Below are 23302 nucleotides of genomic sequence, written 5' to 3'. Positions count from 1 at the left end.
GCCCGGCGCTGGGCCTCGGTCACGCCCCGGTGCTGCCCGAGTCTGGAGAAAGATGGCTGTTCCCATGGGACTCCACAGGTGGACGGGAGGCCGAACTGGGGAACAAAATGTTATTAAAATAACACGCTGGTGGCTCACACCTGGAATCCTAGCTACTCAGGAAGCAGAGACTTGAGGATCTCCATCAGAACCAGCCAAGGCAGGCAAGTCTGTGAGATTCTTAGCCCCAATTAACTACCGAAAGGTTGGAAGTGGAGCTAAGGTTCAAGTGGTAGAGAGCCAAAAAAGCTCGGGGGAAAAAAAAGCATTCAGCCAGAAAGCACTCGTGCTGCATCCAGACACCAATACCAGCCCCCCCAAAAAACATCCATTCTCACACACCTCCCCACGGAATGAAAGCATTCTAGAGTCAGTTCTTGCTGCCATGATTTAAATGTTACCGCCCACTTGGTTAAAGACAAAACAAGATAAAAGTACATATCAAGTGAACAGACCATACTTTATTGGAGATTTGCTTGGCTACAGTTATTACAAAACAAAAACCAAAACCCAAGAAGCCCCCCAGCTCAGGGGGCTGAGACCCCTAAGGTGCAGGCTGCAGCTTGCCCGTGTGCTGGCTGGGTGAGCTGCGGCCGTGACAATGGAGCAGTGCCGCGCGGGTTTCGTGATCTGAGTCACTTTCCTTCCCCGCTCAGAGCAGAGCAGAGCAGAGCAGAGCAGAGAGCTCCTCCTCCCTGCCCATCTCCATCTGCACTTTTGCTGTGCGACCTGCGACAGCCCCGAACCAAGTGCATCTGCAGAATTTCAATCGTCAAGAACAAACAGTGGTTAGAAAATACTCACAAGCTAGCTTGGGAAAAAATCACCTTCACGGCTGGTGGACAAGACAATGGCCCCAATGCAAATTCCTACATCTTATTACTCGCAGAAAAATCATCTCACTATTCTTGGTCTTAAACGTATCTTTAAAACTTCTCATGTACAATAGAAAATAAAGGAATTTATTTAGAAATAATTCAACTCCAGAAAAGCAGTTGGAAAAATATACCTAAGTAGATGTCATTAAAATAACCAGAGGTGACACTCGCGGCCTGAGTTCCTCCTCCACAGACAACGCCAGCTGGCCTAGGACTCAAACACAGCTTTAGCTACATGAGGATGCTGAAGTCCTGGCTTGCTGGTTCAAGTTCTATGCAGAAGGATTAGATGCCCTAGCCCAGCAAGGGGAGTTTAAATCAACAAGGCCCGGAGGAGAGCCGTGGCCGGGCTGGACGTCCTCACCGCTGACCTCCCCTGACTTTCAGGCAGCCAGGGGAGTGGTTGTTAGAAACGAACCAAGGGAACGAAGGGGCCGCCCTCACATCGCCATTCGGGGCAGGGCGTCTGCCCGTCTCTGAGGACAAGCCATTGTTGAGAAAGTAAAAGGATCAGTATTTAGAGGATAATTACAGGAGTGTGAGAGGTCATTCTAAATTTAATCACTTCACATAAAGTAAAAGAAATGTTAACATTTTAAAAACATAATTAAGAATTCAGTTAACAAATCTCTGCCATATTTTCACAAACAGTATAAATGCCACAGACAAAAATGACCGACTTAAGTTGTGCAAGTATATGACACACATTGCAGGCATGAAAATTATCTTTTTCAAACTCGATAAATCAAAACAGCAGCAAGGCCAAACCACATTTTTCCCCTCTCTCAGGTATAAGAATTTTTTGTTTCTTGAAATGAGGTAAAGCGTGGTACAAGTGCAACAATGCCGACCTGTGCTACATGAACAGAACAGAGGGGAAAGGCGGTTTCAAATGCAGCATAGTTAGGACTGCGGAAAAGTAGGTTATAAAAGAAACAAAAGACATTTACAATGAAGGTTCATGCCAAGTAAGCTGCACACGACCATCACAAGGAATTTCTGCAATTGCTTTTCCACGTTGTGCCTCACCAGTCCTTACATACCGGCGGGGGCTCAGCCACGCCACCAGCTGGCCCCCATGTTACATTCTGCCTCACACTGGGAAAGTGGGCAAGCCGAGCAGGAGAGGGAGAGGGTCACACACAGTCCTAAAGGAGGGCTACAGAGAAGGGCATTTTTTTTCTTGACAGATGCAAAACATTGCAACAAACAAACCCAGGGAAAACTCCACAGCATTAACACACAGCACGACCGACGTGCTCAGAACCATTTCCTATGTCTAACTGCAACTTGTTATTTTTTAACTTGGTCACCAGGGGATCAGAGAATGTTTCAAACTGTGAGTTAAATTAGTATCAGCTATTTTTCTCTGACAAAATAAAAACAACGAAATAACTAAAACGTGAGGCTGATAAGACATTGTGAATGGTTGCAGGAAATTTGCACCACTGAGAATGGATAATCTAATCATATCCAAGTCTGAACTTCTTAATATTAACAACAACAACAACAACAAAATACATCTTCTTAAAGGTTACAAAATATATTGAGGCATTTTCCTCATGCTGGAAATCATAACTGTGAAACAATCTGATTTTGGTGCCAAGAAGCAAGAGACTCCCTAACCAGCGAGATAAACGTACAGACACAATGCCAAGCCCTTGGCTCCTGGCCTCCGGGGGCTTCTAAATCGAGACCTGTGATGGGACCACAAGCCCCACCTCAGCAGCAAAACCAAGGATGTCCCGCCACTGTGCAATTAGACAGTTATGCAGGTTAAGAATCGCTTGGTTTTCACTTGCTGTGATCTCTCATGTTAATGTTGCTTAAAAAAATTTCAGACAGACATCTAAAGTTCAAAATTAGAATATTTTAAAAATGAGTCACTTATTAATTTGCTTAAAAAATCATTCAGTAATTGAGATCTCCAAACAACCAGCAAGAAGCTCCCCCTCCCCCTCCTTCAGGGTGCGGGGGAGGGGGTGTGTATGGGGGGAGGGGGGAGCTGGCAGCCTCGAGTCTGCATCCACATAGGCATTTCTCTGCAGGTGCACAGAGGCCACTTGTAGTTGAAAACAGAAATGCAGCATTCATCTCAACTCCAGAAGGACATGCAGGCAAAGAAGGCCTCGTGTGCTCAGCCCTGCACTCGCTCCTGGGCTCAGCTTTCTTACACTTCAAGCATAATTAACCGGGCAAATTGCAGCAAACCTCCACTGGTATGCTGGGAGTGCAAGACCAACCCATAGCTTTTTAAAAGGTAAATTAAGAGGTATTATAGTTACAGTGCAAAAAAAAAATAAAATTTCAAGCATAATACATAAACATAGCACCAAACAGGGGGAAAAATGCATGCAAAAAGGAAAGAAAAACTGAGGTATTTAAGTGAAGAGTGCCTATGCATCTAATTAAAGAAACTTAGGCAAAAGCCTAATTTTTGTTTCCTTTTTCCCAAGATGGAAATAATGAGCTAGTTTAAGTTAGTGACTAAAATCACAGATGTATCAAAACGATGGCAGTTTATGGCAAAGGTTAAAGTTCGTGTCGCTGACAGCATGGCCTGGCTAGGGGAGGTATGCATGCAACCTGGCGGGAGCCTGGGGAGGGGCTCCCAGAGCAGGCAGGAGCAGGCTCCCCGCTTCCAAGTGAGCAGCGGTCCATAGAAAGTCTGCAGCATTCTGAGGGGTCATATGTCTACGGGTACTTGTTAGAGCAACAGCCTACAGGCAAAATTCTTTGCCACAGAAATTCCACCAGTGGAATTCTCTAGCAGGAGGGTTTTATTTTTATTCTTTGTAAAATAGAATATTTAGCCCAGATTAATTTTTTATTATGATGTCTGCTTTTTAAAATGTCTTCGGTACACGTGACAGATTCTAGCACGATCCTGCAGTATGTTACAAGTGTACGGTGAGCTGTCCATCTCGGTCTCAGCATCTCACACCTAATCAAATCAAGGAGATACAAAACAACTAGTTCCAAAGATAATAAGAATTAAAGAAGAATAGCCATGAAGTTTTCACTTTTAAGGCAAGAACCTTTTTAGGACTATGTGGCATCGGAAACTCAGCGTTGATTCACCAACGCGCCAGCCAATGGTGGCTAAACTGTCCCTTATTATTACTAAGTGCCACAGCAACCGGCCGAGCACAGCCGGTGGACAGAGGCGGCCCGGGCACGGTCTTGCTCCTGATGGTTCAGTGGCTACCGCTGTACAAGCTCAGCATGGTTGGGGCTCTGTGGGACTGGAGGATAGAGGAGCGTTGAGCTCCAAGGTCTTCTAACGCTAAGCAAAGCTGACAGAAACAGATGCAAAACACACACATACACAAAAACACACACAAAAAAAAACCCAACCCAAAACAACGAAAAAAAACAAACAAAAGAAACCTGTCTATCAGTACTTAGAACACTAGCTAAATGTCATCATTAAAGCACTCTTGTGATTTAAACAAAGCAGAAGTGAGGAAAGAAGACAAGATTGTGTTTGCGCAAAAAACTAAAACTACAATTAGTTCCAAAAATTTTATACATTACGTTAAATGTTTTTATTCTGTTATCTATCTTGTTATCAAACAAACTTTAGATTCTGCCTTCGATTCATTCTGCTCAGGACCAATGCGCAATCATCCCTGGGGTGTGGACCCCTCCCCTCAGTCCTGCTTCTTGCTCCGAAGCTCACAACAGGTCAGCTGCCGGGAAGCTGGGGTTGGCTAGCTTTGAGGCTGCGGAGGGCTCTTCTCGCTGCAGCAGATTTGGCGATCCTGTAACTACGGCCGACACCTTTAAATTTCCCCTTTCCTACGACTTCCACGGTGACTCTGACCTTCCCGTCGTAAGTTCTTTCCGCCGGGCTGTAAAAAGTCCAGACAGCTTGAATTAGCAGGCAGAAGTATTTATTATTATTGTCAGTCAGCGTGGTGCGGGCACTCTTGGGCCGAGAGTCCCAAGTTTGAGCAGACACGGCACAAAGGAAGCGGGTCTTGGGACTAAAGCACGTTGCCCACAGGGCCGCCGTTTCGTCCCAAACTCAGCTTTCCTTTATGAAAACAAAACGAAGAAAAAGAACAGTCAATCTCACTGAGGGGTGGAAATTGGATAAGAGTGCACCCTAGTGTAAATATTTCTCAGAATCACTGCTTGGTGGTACCTTTGAGAACTTCTTGCTTTTAGGTAGCTCGTCCCTCCCCTCCCCCACATTTTCTCCTTACCTAAATTTGGCAGTTTCTGGTTCCATTTCAAGCAATTCTCTCACCGGAGAACGAGGCACATTTGCAGAAAACTTTTCTGTAATCAAAATGGAAGAGGGACTTGAGTCACAGGCTTGGGGTATTTTTGCAGGCTGGTCTGGCCTCACCCGAGCAGAGCCGGCCATACCTATGAGCGGGCGCATCATGGGGTAGTACACCTGCCACACGGTCTCCAGAGACATGCCGCTGTCCATGTAGATGGCGCCAGCGAGGGACTCGAAGATATCCCCCATGGCCTTTGGAACTTCAATGTCTTCTTCTTTCTCCTCGTCCTCCTCGGACCTCCTGAGCTGTTACAGAGAGTGTGACATGTAAGCATAGAGCCCATTTCTAATGATTTTTTAAAAGAATCATTTCTTCAACAAGAGCAACAACACAAAGAATCCAGGGCACACCTGCTATTCACAAAGAAGAAAAAATCTCCACCTCCATTTAGTAGTCTACATCTAGCAAAGGGGAAAAATTTTGCTACTAAATTAAAACATAAGCCAGGACAACACCAATGGAGATAGTCAATCAATGTGTGGAAAACCACTTCTTCAAATGTACTCGACACGGGGGCAGAGGCTCCCCAGAACAGCACGGCACTGCTCTGTCACTTTGACAGGGAAGTTCCTTCTGGAAGGGTTTCCCTCCAGGCTTCCTTTTCATTAAATCACTTAACACAAGTTCACTACAATAAAGTTCCTGATGCACAGTGCACAGTCAAATGAATAGGCTAAAATCTTATGTGTATATCTATATATATGAAAACACTTTTAAAAATCCACCATTCTTTGATACTGAAATTCTGTCCCTGGAAACTTCTCTTAGAAAGGTAACTGGATATATCAATCTATTCAGCGCACCTATATTTACTAAAAGCCCTAATCCAAGACATCCATAAAGGGCATTTACAGAAACGAGGCACACAATACTAGCGACCATATGCCAGCAGTCATGCCTGTCGGCCCAGCACACACAGGAAGAGGACAGACACAACAGTTCCCCTCTATGCCTCACAGTGGTATGGTGCATCGCAAATGCTCTCACTGTGCTTATTTCTGAGGAAGCATAATTTGACAACTTCAATTAATGTTCTGGTTTACCTGTATTTTCTAATTTAATAAGCAGTCCTTGGGAAAAAGGATACCGAACATAGAGGGACATATTAACCTTAAATGAATTGCTTAGCCACACCAAGTTCTATAGATTTGCAATACTGACTTAGTGCTCGCATCTCACAGTTGGGGAACAGAAAGGAATTCTAGAACTTAGCAAGTGTTATTCTTACTTCACAGCTGAGGACATGAAGGCCTGCAAGAGAGAGAGACTTCCTCAAGATCAAATACTGAGCTAGAAAAGCCAGACCACGACATTCCCATACGTTTTTGTAACTTCTACACATATGTTTATACAAACAAAGAGAAGAAATGAACAAAAGCTAGCAGGATCAGTATGCTCCCTGGCATCCAAAGAGAACTTAAATTGTAACACATCCCTCCCATCTAGAGCTTGGGTGTCCGTGTCCCAAAGCCTGACCCCAGGAATGGAAGTCGTGTAGGTGGAGTTTCCCTGGGGCTTGACCGCCGGCTGTGGAGAAGAGCACACGACAAGTAGGAACATGAGCTATGCACAGACTTCCTTCAGTGTTATCTGCTCCACAGCTGAAGTCCCAGACCCACAAAAGCCAAAAGACTCTACTACTCCCAACAACACTTGGAGATAATTAGAGAGATGGTACAAAGGAAAGCAAGAACAATCAGGAACAAACCCTTTGGCTCTTTGAAAGCAATCTACAGAAACAAGCAAACAAGAGGAGTGTTCTCCTAGCGCCTCCAAGGCACATGAGCACTGAGGTGGAGGAGATGAGGGCCTGAGCACTGAGGTGGAGGAGATGAGGGCACATGAGCACTGAGGTGGAGGAGATGAGGGCCTGAGCAACACCTTTCCTGTGAAGCTGGGGGCACACACGTCCGCACTCGCTGGTCACCAGAGAACCTCCGGCCAAAGTCTCAAGAGATGCCTCTCAAGTGCCAGTGCCTAGAAGAAGTTTGGTTTCAAAATGAGATCTCCCCCCTTCAATTAAAGCAGAACACACTCTTGTGAGGCTTACCTGTGACACCAGCCAGTATTCCAACCCATTAAAACACACAGAGATGGCACACCAAGCTGTAAGAGGAGTGACCTATCCAGGGGTGGAAAGGAGGTGCGCTTGTGTGGCTTGCCTCAACCCTAGGATCTTACCAAGGGCCAAGAACAGGAAGTAACTGGAAAGCCCACTCCTCCTCCTGCCTGAAGGGCCTCGCGGTCATGGAGAGGGCAGGCAGGTCTCAGAGCCACCTGAGCTCCTGAAGGGCCTTTCTGTTCTCTACTTGCAGCAGCCTGGCCCTGGCCTTCAGTGGTCCCTCGGGTCAGTCATGAAGCCAGAGCTCAAGTGACTGGGACTTCTGGCTGGATGGCTTCCTTGATGTAGTTTCAAACAGTACTAACCTCAGAATCCATGCCCTGCATCTCATTCTTCTCCAACTGGAACTGCACGAAGTCATCGATGACGTGGAAGAGCTCGGGGGAGACAGCTTTGAAGTACTTGTGGTAGTCATACTTCACAGCCAGCGACGCGAAGATGGTGTTGTTGACCAGAGCGGAGCGCAGGTCGGTCAGGACCCCTGGGGAGTGCTGTCGAGGGTCTTCATAAAGGTGCTTGGTTATGAGGTAGTCCAAAATCGCATCTCCCAGGAATTCTAAGCGCTGGTAACAATCTGCACGAGGAGCAGAGAGGAAGCAGCGGCTGCGTGACACCACTCACCCTCGGCACCCTGGCCTCACTCTAGAGACGCTGCCTTGGGTCATCATCAAACACCCCATCTTCCTCCATGAGATTACACTCAACGGCTTACTAAAGCCTCTGGAAATTAGGTTTTAATGTCAACTTAAGGCACATACACACATATTATACACATACACATGCATACAAACGAGGGTCAAAAGTTTCAAATGCCTGTTAGGAAAAAAATGATTTTCCAGGTGCCATCTCGAGCACACTGTGTCTGGTCACTGCTGGCTGGGCAGGCTCTGGGCCCCATGGGCACTGTCACCTGAGTTACACCATGTGTGGCACACACACCTGGCACACACTGCTCTGCTGCCCTCACTGCACACTGTCATACTCTGGAATGTGTGGATAAGTGACATCTCTTCTCACCACACCTGGCCACACAGGTTACACAGTGACAGCTGGAAAAAGAGGACCCTCTTCTCAACATAAGCTGGAAATACTGACTCTGATCCAAGCCAAGACACTGAGAAAGAAGAGTTGCAGAACTGATCAAGGACCTCGGCAAAAATGGCTGTCAAGATGTGAGAAACTCTCAGAGCTAGGCAACATCTTAGTTTTCTCACCATGATTAGGAGAGGAAACTGAGGCAGACAGGCAGGCAGAGGCTGGCCTTCAGGGCTCCAGCAGAGGGTATAAAGCAGTATGGAAGCCGGGTGCCTGTTCTTCCCCCCAAAGAAAGGCAGCCTTTACTCAGTAAGCCAGTTTCCTAACCAGAATCAGAGTCATTCTCTTTTGGTTTTAAACTTTACAGATCTTAGCCTACACTGCTTTTATTCCAGAAACTACAACTCTGGACTTGTTTGGGCATTCTGGATTCAAGCATGTACCATCCATGTAGAGAAAACAAAACCAAGTCACAAGGTGAAGCTAATCTTTAATTGGGGGATGGAGTGCTTCTTGCAATCCTTATGGGTTAGGAGCATACTAAATAAAAGAATTAAACAGAGCACAACAAACACCTAAACATGACAGCAGAGCCAGCTTTCCTGTGAAACCGTGTCTACTAACTTTCCTGTCTTTAGGTTTAAAAAACTCAGAGGGCCTCTGACACATCTAGGAGGGAAAGGAAAGCCGAGGATCAATTCAGATCCCTACGCAGCACTGAATGTGCAGGAAGAAAGCATGAGTGGAAGCAGACGGTAAATACATGAAATGCTATGGCTTAAATTTCTCCATGCAGCACATAAAATGAAATCAGGGAAAGTATGCAAGATCACCACTGTCCAAGTTTCTAAGCAGTTCTTCCTCCCCCAAAAGATAGGAAAACAAAGATCTTTCTCTTTTCTCTCTCTAGCTTTCTCCCAACCGTACATATTAATAGCACTCAGACTGCCCGTGCATAGATCATTTTTTATAAGACCCAAATTATGCACCAGGCAGCGTTTCCGGGTCAGGGCCGGCATGGTGTGGGCTCCTTACCTGTGATGGTGTTGTAGTGGTAGGAGGCGTGTGTGAAGGCCTGCAGAAGGTAAGCCTTGTTCTTGAATCTGTAGCTGATCTTCTTCTCGAAGTTCTCAAAGCCCGATATCAGGTGGTTGAGGGTTTTATCTGCATCTGGGTGGTCAAACATACACCTGGGTGGGATCTTCAGGGAGCCGTATTCCAGGCCGGTCCGTCCTGCAGAGCGGGGGCCGGCCGCTGGGGCTGTGGCGGAGCTCCCTAAAGGGCTCCTTTGTTGGCTGCCGCAGAGGTCCCTGGCAGTCCTTTTCATTAGAGGGAGCACCTTCAGCCCCAGCGAGCAGAGGAAAAGCTGTGCTGCCCTCTCCCCGCAGCTGGTCAGGTAGCAGCCCAGCAGGGCCTCCACGCAGTCTGCTATGCTCTTGTCGGCAATGCACTGCTCTGTGTGCAGGTCGTAGGAGAGTGACTGCTTCCCCGTGTCAACCCCACAGTTCTCTTCGGACGGATTCCAGAACCCCACCACGAAGTCGTCCTCTTCAACAACTTTGCTGGGGTCCAGATAGCACATTGCATCCCAGGAGCTATAGTCGAAATCCTCCAAGTCCGGTGCAAATGGCATATTACCTAAGGAGGATTTTTTGGGCATTTTCCATTCATATGCAGAATCAGTGGTGGAAAAGGGAGAGAGAGAAATTTTCTTTACAAAAGCTCCTGACCCCATCAACATGTTGTCTATAAACTGAATGTGCTCTTGATCATACTCCAGGAAGTCATCTTCATACTCGGCCTCCTCCTTGGGAGCCCTCCAGGGCAAATCCTCCTCCTCCTCCTCTTCTTCTTCCTCCTCCTCTTCTTCCTCCTCCTCACAGTCCTCATCCAGTTTGCCATTTGCCAGCAGGCGGTCTTTTGTCTGAAACGGGGGATGAAGAAGGAGGGGAAATATAGCTGCTGTTTTTAAAAGGGTTTGAAACTCAATAAAAGCAAGGGTTATGGATAATTTCAAATGACAACCACAAATACTGAAAGGCAACTTTAAAATCATGGCCATTTGTTTTCAATTAACATAAAATAAGTTATTTAATCATATAAACAAAGTAAAACATGTTCTTTGAATGTTCATTTTCTAGGTTATAAAATGACCTTTACGCAATAGAAAGCTGTAAGTTACGAGTCCTGAACAAGGACATAAAGTTCAAATGAACGTCCACGAGGGCAAGTCTCCGGGGAAGGCTGACTGAGAGCCGCGCACCGAGGGTCGCACAAGCCCCCCACCCACGATCTCCTAAAACACGGTGAACTGACTTCCAAAAAGATTTCCAAGTGAATAGAATGAAATTCCAGGTAAAAGAGCATTATATTTTCAATTAAGAATATAAAAGCAGATGAAATTATCTTCAAAACTTTATAACACTAAGATTGTGCAGAAGGATTTTATGATGCTTTATCTCTCTATTTCCATTGCAAATCACAAGACATTTGCTACAACATAAGATTAAACTGTTTTGCTTAAAAATAAAAATGAGCATTGAACTGAGAAATCACTCTTTCCCTCTGCTTTGAGCTGTAGTGATCAGGGTAACACATTACAGCATAACTGACAAAAATAGGAGAAAACTTACACTAACATGAAACACAACAACTCAATTTCTGTCAAAAGATCTTTGCTAATTCCAATTACTTTGGCAAAAGCTTATTTGTGAATGACAACCTTAATAATGGAGGAAGTTACAATAAAGGTAGAATTTTTGTGCAATGCTAAAAGAAGCCCAATTCCTGTTACACAGTAAACATATCAGCACACATGCGTACACACACACAAACACACACACATATACACACACAAACAGAACACACAATACCACTTTACTTTTGGAGAAAAGCAGGAGAGTATGCTTCAATTTTAACTGTATATAACAACTTTCTGGAGTACTCAGAAAAAAATATTTTCAAACTTTTTGTCAAGCATTTTAAAAGTAGAAAAACAGCTCATTTTAAACCAGATTCAAAAGAGATTGAAACACTGTATTTGTTTGAAAAGGAAAAGAAATCACAGCAGAGAGGCTAAACATATAACTGTATCGTTCGCTGTTTTTTAATTAAAAATGAAACTTTTGACAAATAAGGAGGAATACTAAAAAAAACTACAGTGGCAGACCTCAAGGAACTATTTCCTGTCAACCCTCTGTATTTTTCCAAGGTAACATGAGATGGTTTTGACTATTGTTTGGTTCCTAAGACCAAACAGGACAAGTTGCAATTTAAAACCTCAGGCTGAATAATTTATAAAAATTTGTTTTAAATCCTTGTAAAAAAATCTCTAGTAAGGTGCTACCAAAAGCTAATGCTAACACAAAAGAATAGTTATATCACAAATAAACAGCCTGACGATGGGCAAAAAGACTAATAAAGCCTGATTTTCAGCATCTTCATCCACTAAGGAGTAGGTTCAATCTCACAAAATGAGGTTCTATGGAGTTACCACCACCCTTTCTCCCAGGAGACCTTCACATGCCAAGGTGCCACCACCGGTACCAGTCTGCTAAAGGGACAAGCTAGGTGGGAGAACAGGAAGGGCAGATCAAAAGCACCATGGCAGGGGCTGGGAAGGTGGCTCAGTGGGAGAGTGCTTGCCTCGCATGCATGAGGCCCTGGGTTCGATCATAAACCATCATCAACAGAAAAGCTAAAAGTGGTGCTGTGGTTCAAGTGATAGAGCGCTAGCCTTGAGTACAGAGAGGCTCAGAGACAGTGCCCAGGCTGAGTTCAAGCCCCAGGACCAACAACAAACAACAAAAAGTCATCATGGTTTCAAACAGAATGCAAATGGCTACTGCAGAACCTGTGACTCCCTAAGTTAAAGTCTGAGCAGTGTTTTCAATGTGTCCCAAGAACCAAAGTGCCAAGTTGCAGGAACACTAAGGAAAACAAGAACTCTATGCTGCATCTTTACAAATCCAAACCAAATCAACATGGTAATATCACTTTTATGTGATATTTTTGAAGAGTCAATAATATCATGAAATGACATTTATAGAGGATTATTTTTTTTTCTTTTTTATTCTTTGCCAGTCCTGGGGCTGGAACTCAGAGCCTAGGCACTGTCCCTGAGCTTCCTTTGGCTCAAGGCTAGTACTCTACCACTTGAGCCACACCACCACACGGCTTTTTTTGTTTATGTGGTACCGAAGAATTGAGCTAGGGGTTCATGAATGCTAGGCAAGCACTCTACCACTAGACCACTTTTCTTCAGAAAAAATACAGCATGTTTCCTAATGTTCGAAATTGACATGCTTTCAGAGATTCTATGTATTCTAAATCAGTAGGTAATGTCAGTTTTCCAACCTAACTTGCCTTTAACTGTTATCTTAATGTTTTTTCAGGTAAGTTCCATTTATGTGATAAGTCAAATGCTATATGAATTATATGTCCAACAAGCCAGGCATGGTAGAGCACAACTATAATCCACTCAGGAGACTGAGGCAGGAGGATCTCGAGTTCAACGTCAGTCAGAGTTACACGATAGAACTCAGTCTCAAATAACAACAACAGAAAAGGACTAGAGGTAAGGCTCAAGTGGTACAGGCCCCCAAGTTCAAACCCAAGCACTGTCAAATAAGTACAAAAAAGCGAAGACACAAAACAAACAAGAACAAGGGAAAACACTCAACAAGCAGAAATCAGCATAGTTGTGGAGTAAGTTAACCCTGTAAATATTTAAGATTTATCTAGGATAGGCATGTCAGAAACAAAAGAAATACTATTTTGAAAATACAACATTTCTTTGGAAATGAAGTAAAATGAAGTATCACAAGCCAGTTACTCATGAGTGAGAAGTGAGCCCAGGAAAGAAAGCTGCCAGGATAGCTGTGGCGGCGAGGAGGGGCTCCCAGCCTCAGCCAGGAGGAGGTCAGCTATGCCGAGGCCTCCCAGCTGCCCCCTGGTGGCCTCCAAACAAGACAAAGGGAAGCAGGGCTGCGCCTTCCAAAGCCATTATTAGCAAGGCTGAAGTTATTTCCACCAGATTACAACCTTAGGGACGGTGGCATTTCTTTAGATCACAGGAGAAGCAAACAGTCCTGAGAAAGCCCTGAGCTAGCAAAGCTAGCTGGTACTGAAATGAATTATTTCATCCATGGCATGGCAATCACAGGTCAGGGAAAAGTCATTTTGTTCAAAAGAACTAATAGGAAAAGAAAGGAAACTGGGAGAGGTTAGTTAGCTTTTCTTTTTAAATCAAAACATAAAATCTTCTGCCTCTGAAAAAGGAAGGTAACAAAATCATTCTCTAAATACAAAGAAAAGATAGTCAATTTAAAGAAATTATTCAATATATCAACTATCTTCTGTATTGTAAACATACCATGGAAGGGAAACAAACCACCACCACCACCAACAACAAAAAACCAACCAAAATTCTTCAGCTCCCCCAAAAACCTACCATTTCGTCTTTCCCCCACTTATCTGTATTCCTTTTGTCTTGACTTACGAGGCAACCAGGGAAAACCTACCATTTCATCTCTCCCCCACTTATCGGAGTTGCTTCTGTCTTGATTTACCACATAGCCAGGAGGAAGCCAATTCACGGGGGGGTCAAATATGGACACCACCATGCGGCTGGGCAGGCCCTTCTTCTTGCCAAGGCGATACAGGTTACAGTTGCTGACCTTCAGCAGAAAAAAATGCACAAGACACTTAGCCATAAATGGTCTAGCAAACCACGCATGGGCCACTTAGCACAGTCTAAATGTTCTTCATTATAACGGCCATGCATGATGGGATAAGAATTTCAAATTCCTGTGTTCTATATTCTCTGGTGTTTCTGAATATAAAATGCAGTCTATTAAAATCTATTATACACAGACATACAATAAATGAGTTAAAAGGAACAATTCCATTTTAGAGCTTGCAAACAACTTGATGATGTATGATACAAACTGCTAACTAGAACTATCAAAGAAGACAAGAAGAGTCCACACCAATAAAATCGAGATGTCACAATATTCTCAATGAAAGGGATAATCTCTACTTACAAATTTCTAGTTATAAATGCTATCAATGCTAGTTACAGATTTTCTAGTAAAAATTGGCAATGCACAGAGCTAAAACAACTTTGATTTCCCTAGAATCTAAGACAGAAATGTAATTTTAATTATAACATTCTCTCAAAAATTATCTTTTGTTTTGGATAACTTTTTATGACATTGTTGTCCAACCATTTTTAAATGGAACAAAGCTAACAAAAAGCATTTGTTTATTCACATCAATGAAACAGTCTTATTATTTACCCTCTGGTCAATTTCAATTTTCTTTTCTATCCCCTCCCTAATTTGCTCCAAACTTTGTAGTTCTCTCTAGTTTTTTTCTTGGAGACTCTGGTCTACAACTGTTGACCTCAATTCCATTTTCTGACTTGCTATTGAAGAATTCATGAGCTCTGCCCCTGTGACTCAGCAGCTACAGACCAAGTACCTGCCTGGGGGAGGCCCTTGGCTAGGAAGCCCAGCAGGAACCAGTCAGAGGCCAGAAGAACAGTTCTCGTGGAGTACATAGACTGTCGGAAAAAGAGCCTGTAGGAACCAGCATTCAGGGTTAAAGCAATCTCCTAGCTGCCTACAGAGGAACCGATACAAGTAAGTACTGGGCTCCCTTATGCTATGAGAACAGAGTACCCTAAGGAAGGAAAGCATGTCCAGAGCTGGTGGAAATGGAGCAGAACAGAGAGTGAAGGTCTTGGTAACAGGCAGAGAGGGTCTTGGTAACAGGCAAAATTCACAGGAGGCAGGAAGAATCCAACAGGTGAGCAGGTGAGAGAAGAGTATCAGCGGAGGCAGAGGGATGAAGTGTGGACAGGGCTGGGCATGGGCAAAGCATAGAGTAAGGGAAGCAGGCAGCGTGTGGCCAGAGCCCGCCAAGGAGGAGCCCTCTGAACAGGCCTTCTCAGCAATGGAGGCAGGGACAGGTGTTCTGCAGAAACACAGGGGGCTGATCCGATGAGTGGACACACTTTGCCACCAAATGGGCTATTCTTACTGAACAGTGCTGCTTCTTTCTTTGTACTCCTGCTCAGCCTTGTACTTCCTTCCTGCAACCATCCCTGTGAAAACTCATTCACTTAAGGAGACCTATCTTCCAAAACCAAACTGGACTCCTAAATTCACAATTACCTGAACGTCTCCACATGATATTCCCAGAGGTCTACAACCCCCAACCTTAAATAACTTCCTGCATTCCCACTCCTGCTGCGGTCCCCAGCTTTCCAGCCCACACAGATTCGTGGGCATTCCCAGTCTGTCTCAGGTTCTCTGGGGTGAGAGTGCCTGCCCTCCCACGGGCTGAGCACACTTAGTGCAAAATGGGACTGTGGGAGCTGCCCACAGAGCCCAGCGGGGAGAAAGACTTGAGAGGACATTTGTACAGGGCCCCGAGCTATGCCTGGGGCTGGGCAGAATCAGAAGGGAACAGTGAAAACCAAGTTCCTCAAAGCAGCTCGGTGTGGGCTCGATCTCAGCTCTGCCCCTGGCTTGCCACGTGCCCTGGGGCAGGGCAAGGCCAGCCTCCAGCCTGGTGCCCTATCTCTGCTCTGGGATAATGAAAGCATACACCTCTCCAAACAGTTAGCTCAAGGGTGTCTGCTGCGGTCACATATAGAACTCACATTCAGCTTCTGCCTTTGGTTGGGGTGTTCTGATGGCTAGTCTGCTGCCAGACTAGTATTTTAAGAGATCATCTCACTAATATTTACAGTTCTGTGCTCAAACATCCTTCAAGAGTTCCAGAGCATTCACACTAGGTGCAAGTCCTCAGCCTGGCCCCGGCTCAGCCCCACCGGCACAAGCCTCTGCCCAGCTATCTTCTATCTCCACACAGCCCTGTGTGGCCCCACTCAGAGCCTATGTTCAGCTCCCTTTGCTCAGTTCCAGTGGGGTGGGGGGTAGGGGACACAGAAGACTCTAAGCTTCCGTCCTTCATGAGCGCCCTCTCTGACTCTAGGGTGATGCTCCTTCCTCTGTGTGCTGGGTAGGTAGTATTGGCTAAGGGAGCTCCAGCACCTCTTTTATTCATTATTCTCCCACACAAGGTATAGAAGCACACCCTTCCTTGGAACCACCAGCAACTGCTCTCAATGTGGCTTCTTCTGTTCAACACTGGAGGGTATCTGCAGTCTCTGAAGCCCGGGACTCCGCCCTGCAGGAATCCTGGAATGTGGCAGAGTTCTGCCAGAAAAGATGGCATCTCACTACTGTGCCTACCTGTTCCTCCTCCCCGCTCCCCCAATTAACTTCTGTGCCTAGGATCTGGGCCACAAGTGCTTGTACCATGAGGTTTATTTGAACTTATCTGTTGATAAGTAAGCTGAAAATAAACATTCACAAATATTTACAGTGAGACAAGAATACTTGTAAATATATCAGTTAACCCCCAAACCTGAGCTGTCATCAGCAGAAAGCACCTGACCCCTGCTGGCGGCTTAATTCCAGCTGGTCTGGTAGAAGGGTGGGGCAGCCCGAGTGGCCTGAGCAATCTCTGTCCAGCGTGGCACTTGCCCCCCATCTTCTGAAGTTTCTCCACCTTTCCAACCACTTTCAGGCCCATGGACCAATTCCCTGCTCAAGCAGAGAGCATCACATCTTACCTTTTTGCTTCTCATGTATGAAAGGCGGCCCTCGTGAGCGTCAGGGTAAGTGCAAAAGAGATAGGTGGTGATGGCGTGCTTTAAGAAGGAGTCACCAAGCATTTCAAGCCGCTCCAGGTTGAACCCATCACTGGCATTTGACAGAGTCAAAGCCTGAAGAATGAGCCCAGGATTAGGGCCAAGCGTCCTCGAGGATAGCCCAGCAGGTGGGCCCTGCTCGCGGTCCATCCTGTCCTTGAGTGTGTCAACAGCACTGGCCGTAGCAGTGCCAGGCCTCGTGGCCACTGCGGGACTTCCATCTGAGGTAGATTTGTTAGCATTTCCACCAAGGTATTTATTACTCAGTAGAGGACATTCATCGCTGGGCTTGGGCTGGTTCTCATAATTGTATAAATTCTGAATGGGATATGAGGTAGTTGGTTGTACAGGTATTTCCTGCTTGTAGTAATTCAGCTGATTTCCTTGGCAAAAGTCTCTGTTAGCTAAATCGTAACTGCCATTGGCAAGGTTTTTATTGTAAGAAAGACCATTAATTGCTGTCAGATCTGTGGAGACTTCAATCTGGAGCTTACCAGGGGACCCGCCGAGTAGCGTTCTGCAGGGCACAGACATTTGGTCGTGGTTTTCTAAGGAGGTTCTATTAGCACCTTGATGTGCAGCATTTCCAGGGACTATAATTGTGCTGTGCTTACAGTAATGATCATTTTCAGCTGAAGAGGAGTTAGAAATTGAGATGAAGGATTTGCTGTCGATCGATTTTTTCCACCCAAAATCTAAGTTGGGATACCTGCAAAGACATTGTTTTACAATTTTGCAAAAGGACTAGTGATAGCATTTTGAACTAAAAAGCAATGATATGAGAAATACTCCCTAGTTTAGAAGAGAAACAAGTTCCAAGTCAGAATAGGACATAATGTGAAATTCTACACTAGGTCAATTATAATAAGCAGGATGTTGCTGCTTTAATGACTGCCCCAGAGCACAGCACAGTGGTTCAGCAGATCAGGCGCAAAGGTGGCCTGCAGGACTCGGAGGCACAGACTTTATGGTGGAACCCAGGCCTCTGATCAATCAGCCAAGCAATTCTGGACAACTTTCGTTGCTGCTTGGCCTCAGCCTCTGCTTGTGTAATGCAGCCAACAGCAACTACCACACCAGAATACCCTGAGAAGTCAATGAGTTAATACAGGAATATCACTGGAATATCATTTGAACTGATGTTTCACACTGTATTAAGTACAAATAACAGTATTCACATTGTGCTCAAAGTCCTTTCAATCCTGAGAGCCATCTGGTTTTTCTATTGGGTAAATGAAATTAATTTCAATGGATGAGCAAAAAAACTTCCCAGAATAGTCTACTAATGGGAAGAAAACAGTGAAGACAAAAGTACACACAATATACTTTTATGTTTTTTTAACTTTTTTTTTTTTTTTTTGCTTTTTCTTTTTTGGTACTTGGAATCGAACCCAGGATGTTGTATTTGCTAGGCAAGTGCATTGCCACTGAGCTATATCCCAGCCTGCCATGGATTTGATTCCTCAATACCACATACACAGAAAGAAAAAGCCAGAAGTGGCTCTATGGCTCAAGTGGTAGAGTGTTAGCTTTGAACAAAAGAAACTCAGGGACAGTGCCCAGGCCTTGAGTTCAAGCCCCAGGACTGGCCAAAAAAAAGAAGAGAAAGGCAGTCTTAACTGTTTGCACTCCCATTTCAATGTCACCACTGAAAAAAGAACATTAATTCTGCCTACCTCTCACCTTCAAGAACAGAGGGCCCGGTGACCCAGAGCGCTGGTGATTTACCTACCATGCCAGACAATGCATTTTCTCGTGTATTAGACATCTGTGTTTTCCTTCAGTCATTTAAGTCAACAGAAAAATAAAATTTTAAGTTGATTCCATTCTGTTGCACGTAGGACTTCACAACCCATGCTCTTTCTGACTACAGCATCTGCATACCTAAAATCCACAGGAAGGGATCTGACGCCCACACCAGCATCGCTGGCTGTCTGCGCTCTTAGCTCCTCTGCAGTCAGAAGGCAGTGAAGGCGGTAAAGGATGCTGGGGAGACAAACTGCTTTTCTCCACAGTGATGCTGGAATTGGATGTATAGCACAGAGTTCTGGAACCAGGATCTGTTAGTAAGGAAACAACTGAGTAGATCAATACAAAATGTAAACATACATGATCAAGTGTGCAGGCACAGAATAAAAAAAAGAAAATTAAGGTTATTTCACACTCATGGATGAGGATAAAAATCATAAATGCTATAAAAGCTAATTTTAGAAAGTATTTGAAAACAGTAATCCTTCAAGTCTAAATGGAATCCTTCAAGTCTAAATAGGACTTATGAGGAAGATTTCACAATGTAATTACAACAATGGTCCACAGATAAAGCAAAACTCTCAAAATTTACTGAAGCTGGCATGAAATAAAGTCTAAGGGTTGGGTGGCTTCCCAAAAATTATAAATCACCCAGATAATCTGATAATGTATCATTGAAACAGTCTTCAATTAATAAGTAAGCTGAGCACCAGTGGCTCTCACTATAATCCTAGCTACTTGGGAAGCTGACATGGAGAGGATCATAGTTTGAGGCTAACCTAGGCAGAGAAGCTTCTGAGACCCTTCCTCAACCAAGCACTGGGCCCAATAGCATACAACTTTTGTTCTAGCTATGGAAAGCAGATGAAAATAGATCACCACCTAGCCTGCATTGGACATAAAAATAACCAGCACAAAAAGGGCTGGACATGTGGCTCAGCAGGACAATGCCTGAGCCCCAGTACCAGCAACAACAACAAAAAAAGTATGCCAGTAATAATTCATTACCTGTTTATTCTGCAGACTTTCCCATTTGGCTTTCCTCTTTTCAGCACTGCTTAGAGGAAGTGCTTTTCCCTTCTGATTCAAATGTCGAGGTGTCAAAAGATTAAGTCTACAAAATTCAAAAGGAATTCATCAAACAGATGGAAATATCTATGTCATGGTAGTTTTCCAGCTGCGCCTACAAATCACATCTAGGGTACTGGCTGACTCCCTCGGCTAGGTTTTGTGCCAATGCCTTCTAATGTCACTGGTGCACAGGGGCACAGAGTAACACTTCTGCAAAGAACACTTCAAGTACAGTGGAAATGGCACTCCTGGAGTTCTTACCTGGAAGATGTGTGGTCTACATCTAGCAGTGGCTGGTTGAGATTGGTCAGGTCAAGGTTATACTTTGTTTTATAATATTCTGCAAATGTTTCATATTCAGGGGAAGGAAATTTACTGAGAGGGGTAAGATCAGTGTAGACATCAGCTACATAAAATCGGTGAGGCTGATCAAAATTGCGGTATCTAAAAGAGAAAATCAATTGGTTGCTTTTTCCTTTAAATCAGCTATTCCTAATACAACTGTTTTAAAATGGAAACACAAATTATGATTGAGAATTTAACAAGAGGTTAAATATAAATAGCATTAATAAAAATTTCAATTCCAAAGGTGGTATTTTAAATGTATCTGAGACAATAAAAATTGTATTTATCAGGTAAAAACTAACTCACCATTCTCTCCTACTCTGTTATTCTTCTAAAAACTTATACTTTGCTAACACATGAAAGCTAATTAGTATTTTAACATGTCTGATCATCAAAACAATACAGAAGACCAAGAATCTCCAAATATTTGAATAAACACTTTGAATGTTACTAAGGCAGAACACGAGATGCTGAATACTTGCCACATAAAATATGTTAAAGCATCTGTGACAATGATAGTCTAGTGATAATTAATGTCTGAAATAATTGAAGAAATATCTAACTGTACCCAGCACTCTAATTCTTGGAAAAGTGATTTATTTTTTATGGCTCAAAACTCAAAAATTTTATTGTGTATTTTTTTTCAAAATAAAAAAGTATTATTATCCCCATTGAGCTCAATAACATTATTCCTTATAGAAACTTCAAGAAACAAAATTATTATTCATGAGTAAATTCTGTAATAATATTTTGGGGATTAAAAGGAAGAGATTTTAAGAAGAAAGACTGAGTATTATTTAGCTGATCTGACCTTTACCTTCAGGGTGCTGGGTTTGTTTCTTAGGTGAGTGAACCGCAGAGAACAGCCCAATGGAAAAGACACCTATGTTTCCTATCCACACTATCAACGCTGACATCACTGCTCATACGGCCCCACATCAACAAAGTAGCTTTGAAAACAGAAGGTCAGCACCATGTTCCTTCCTGTTTAAATGCCTACCTGGAGTGGGTGGCTAGAGGTGTGGCTCAAGTGGTAGAGCACCTGTCTAGCAAGCACTGAAGCCTCAATAGCACCAACATAATAATCTTGGTAATCATGGTAATAAATACCTACCTTGGAATGATAACTGCATCTTGGTAATCTTCCAATTTAAAAACAAAAGGTGTCTCTTTTGAATACTTTGTACTGGGAATGCCTATTCGAGCTTCAGATTTCTCAATATCTTCCATGAATTTAAAGTCAATATCCAAAGTGCTGGAGTCATTAACTTAGGGGGGAAAAAAAGACTCTTTAACTTGTTAAAATATAATACAGATAAGATTCCTATTTGGGGTACATTGACACATGTCTGATTTAGTTATCATAGTTGGAGGCTTTCCTAGTAAACACCGTAAAATGACTTCTGCTCTGTAGCTACTGTGAAGGGACACTGTACTGCCAGATCCTTCTTACCGACATTGAGAGGTAGAACACAGTATGCTGAGTCGGCATCTGTAGGCTTAAATTCGAGTGCAGGTTTTTCAAGCCGAAGAATATGTGAGAATATATACTGGTGAAGTCTTGTGATAAGCTCAAGCATTTGGAGAGACAGAGTGAAACCAGATTTCTTCAGCTCGATTGATATGGTCACCTCTCCAGAACGTGTATACACAGGAAAGTGAGGAATCTGGGTCAAAAGAAAAATAAAGCAGATGTCAGTCAACAGGCATCTTATTCCAACTTCAGAAGACAAGGATGATCACTCCTTGGCCTTTTGGCTGAGATCAAATGCACAGAGTAAGCTGTTTTCTACTACTGACTCAGGTGACAGACTAAGGTGAGAGGCCTCTGTGAGCAGGCAAGGCCTACCTGAGGTATAGGCTTGGCAGTCAGTATCCCAAAACATCTTGTGGTGTCTTCTGGGGGATAGAGCTTCCGCCTTCTGAAGTTGAGCTCATCGGGTAAGGGGGTAGTTAACACCATTCCAATCACATACAGGTAGCAGGGCTCATCAGGTTTAGGGTAACTATCCCTCAAACACTCAGGAATCTAGAGTTGGAAAGAAACAATGAAGCATTGTGCTCAAATACAAATAGCCTCGATATATTCCCAGGCATATAAAAGGTTAGAAAGTACTCAGGGAAGAACTCTCGATTACATCACTCTGCCACCTGCTGCTGAAGTCAGAGTTTCTCACCTTCACTTCACCTATTTCTTCTGACTAGGAAATTCTTCTGCTTGGACTTCTTACTTACTCACTATAAAATAACAGACTTTATATAAAGATAGACAATTTTAAAAATCACAACACTCAAAGAGAACCTCACTATCATTTGTAATATATTATATAATCTCTTCACCTTTTCATATATGTGGACATTACATATATTTTCCAGCACATACACAATCCCACAAGACAGACTGGTGTGTGTCTGTGCATGTCTCCGTATCTGAGATAAGTGGAATTTTATCTCTGGTTACTTCAATGAAACTATCTTTCATTGAAACCATCAGTATTACTGACTGTCTCATTATCTGAGTAGTTAAATGGTCTTGAATGGTTTCTAAGCTTTCAATACTAATACACCCTACAGATTAGGGACCTGCAGTTTCTGAAAGGCAATGATAAATCACAGCATCCAGAACTCTGGGCCTGAGGCAGCTATGATTAGCAGTCTACCAGCACAGCCAGAATGCATGAGCAGGAGGTGGGCAGAGTGGGCTTCTCCCAACACTGGCTAGCATCAGTGGTGCTGGTCTCTTAAAAATCAGTCTAATAGGAACCCTGGATAGGAAGGAAACAAGCATTTCACACAAAAAAGTGATACATATATATTTTTAACAAAGAGCTTGGGACTCAGCTCAAATGGTAGAGCACCTGGCCAAGCAGGTACACGGTCATAAATTCAAACCCAATACTGCAATGAGAGAGAGAAAGAGAGACAGACAGACAGACAGACAGACAGACAGACAGAGACAGAGAGAGAGGGAAGAGAGAAAGGAAGGAAGGAAGGAAGGAAGGAAGGAAGGAAGGAAGGAAGGAAGGAAGGAAGGAAGGAAGGA

At 43.9% G+C, this 23302-nt stretch overlaps 1 protein-coding gene across 3 annotated transcripts in view; it reads right to left on the bottom strand.

Moving 5' to 3' along the window:
• Nucleotides 1-480: 480 nt before the first annotated feature.
• Dicer1 (dicer 1, ribonuclease type III) overlaps nt 481-23302 on the bottom strand; it is a 54355-nt gene continuing 31533 nt past the window's right edge. For 2 of the 3 annotated variants that reach the window (XM_013015425.1, XM_013015431.1), the window contains 13 exons: nt 22109-22288; nt 21713-21926; nt 21374-21527; nt 20176-20358; nt 19852-19957; nt 18979-19154; nt 17017-17803; nt 13892-14047; nt 9405-10293; nt 7640-7908; nt 5295-5457; nt 5129-5204; nt 481-4771 (listed from right to left, as the gene is read on the bottom strand). In XM_013015425.1, the coding sequence (XP_012870879.1) occupies nt 4606-4771; nt 5129-5204; nt 5295-5457; nt 7640-7908; nt 9405-10293; nt 13892-14047; nt 17017-17803; nt 18979-19154; nt 19852-19957; nt 20176-20358; nt 21374-21527; nt 21713-21926; nt 22109-22288 (3519 nt within the window). In that variant the 3' untranslated portion in view covers nt 481-4605. The remainder of the gene's footprint in view (nt 4772-5128; nt 5205-5294; nt 5458-7639; nt 7909-9404; nt 10294-13891; nt 14048-17016; nt 17804-18978; nt 19155-19851; nt 19958-20175; nt 20359-21373; nt 21528-21712; nt 21927-22108; nt 22289-23302) is intronic. The other variant, XM_013015437.1, reaches the window with a different exon arrangement.

The sequence above is a fragment of the Dipodomys ordii genome, unplaced genomic scaffold (assembly GCF_000151885.1).
Source record: "Dipodomys ordii isolate 6190 unplaced genomic scaffold, Dord_2.0 Scaffold2, whole genome shotgun sequence".
Lineage (NCBI taxonomy): Eukaryota > Metazoa > Chordata > Mammalia > Rodentia > Heteromyidae > Dipodomys > Dipodomys ordii.
The sequence above is the reverse complement of the archived record's forward strand: the minus strand, read 5'-3'. Positions and strand labels throughout refer to the sequence as shown.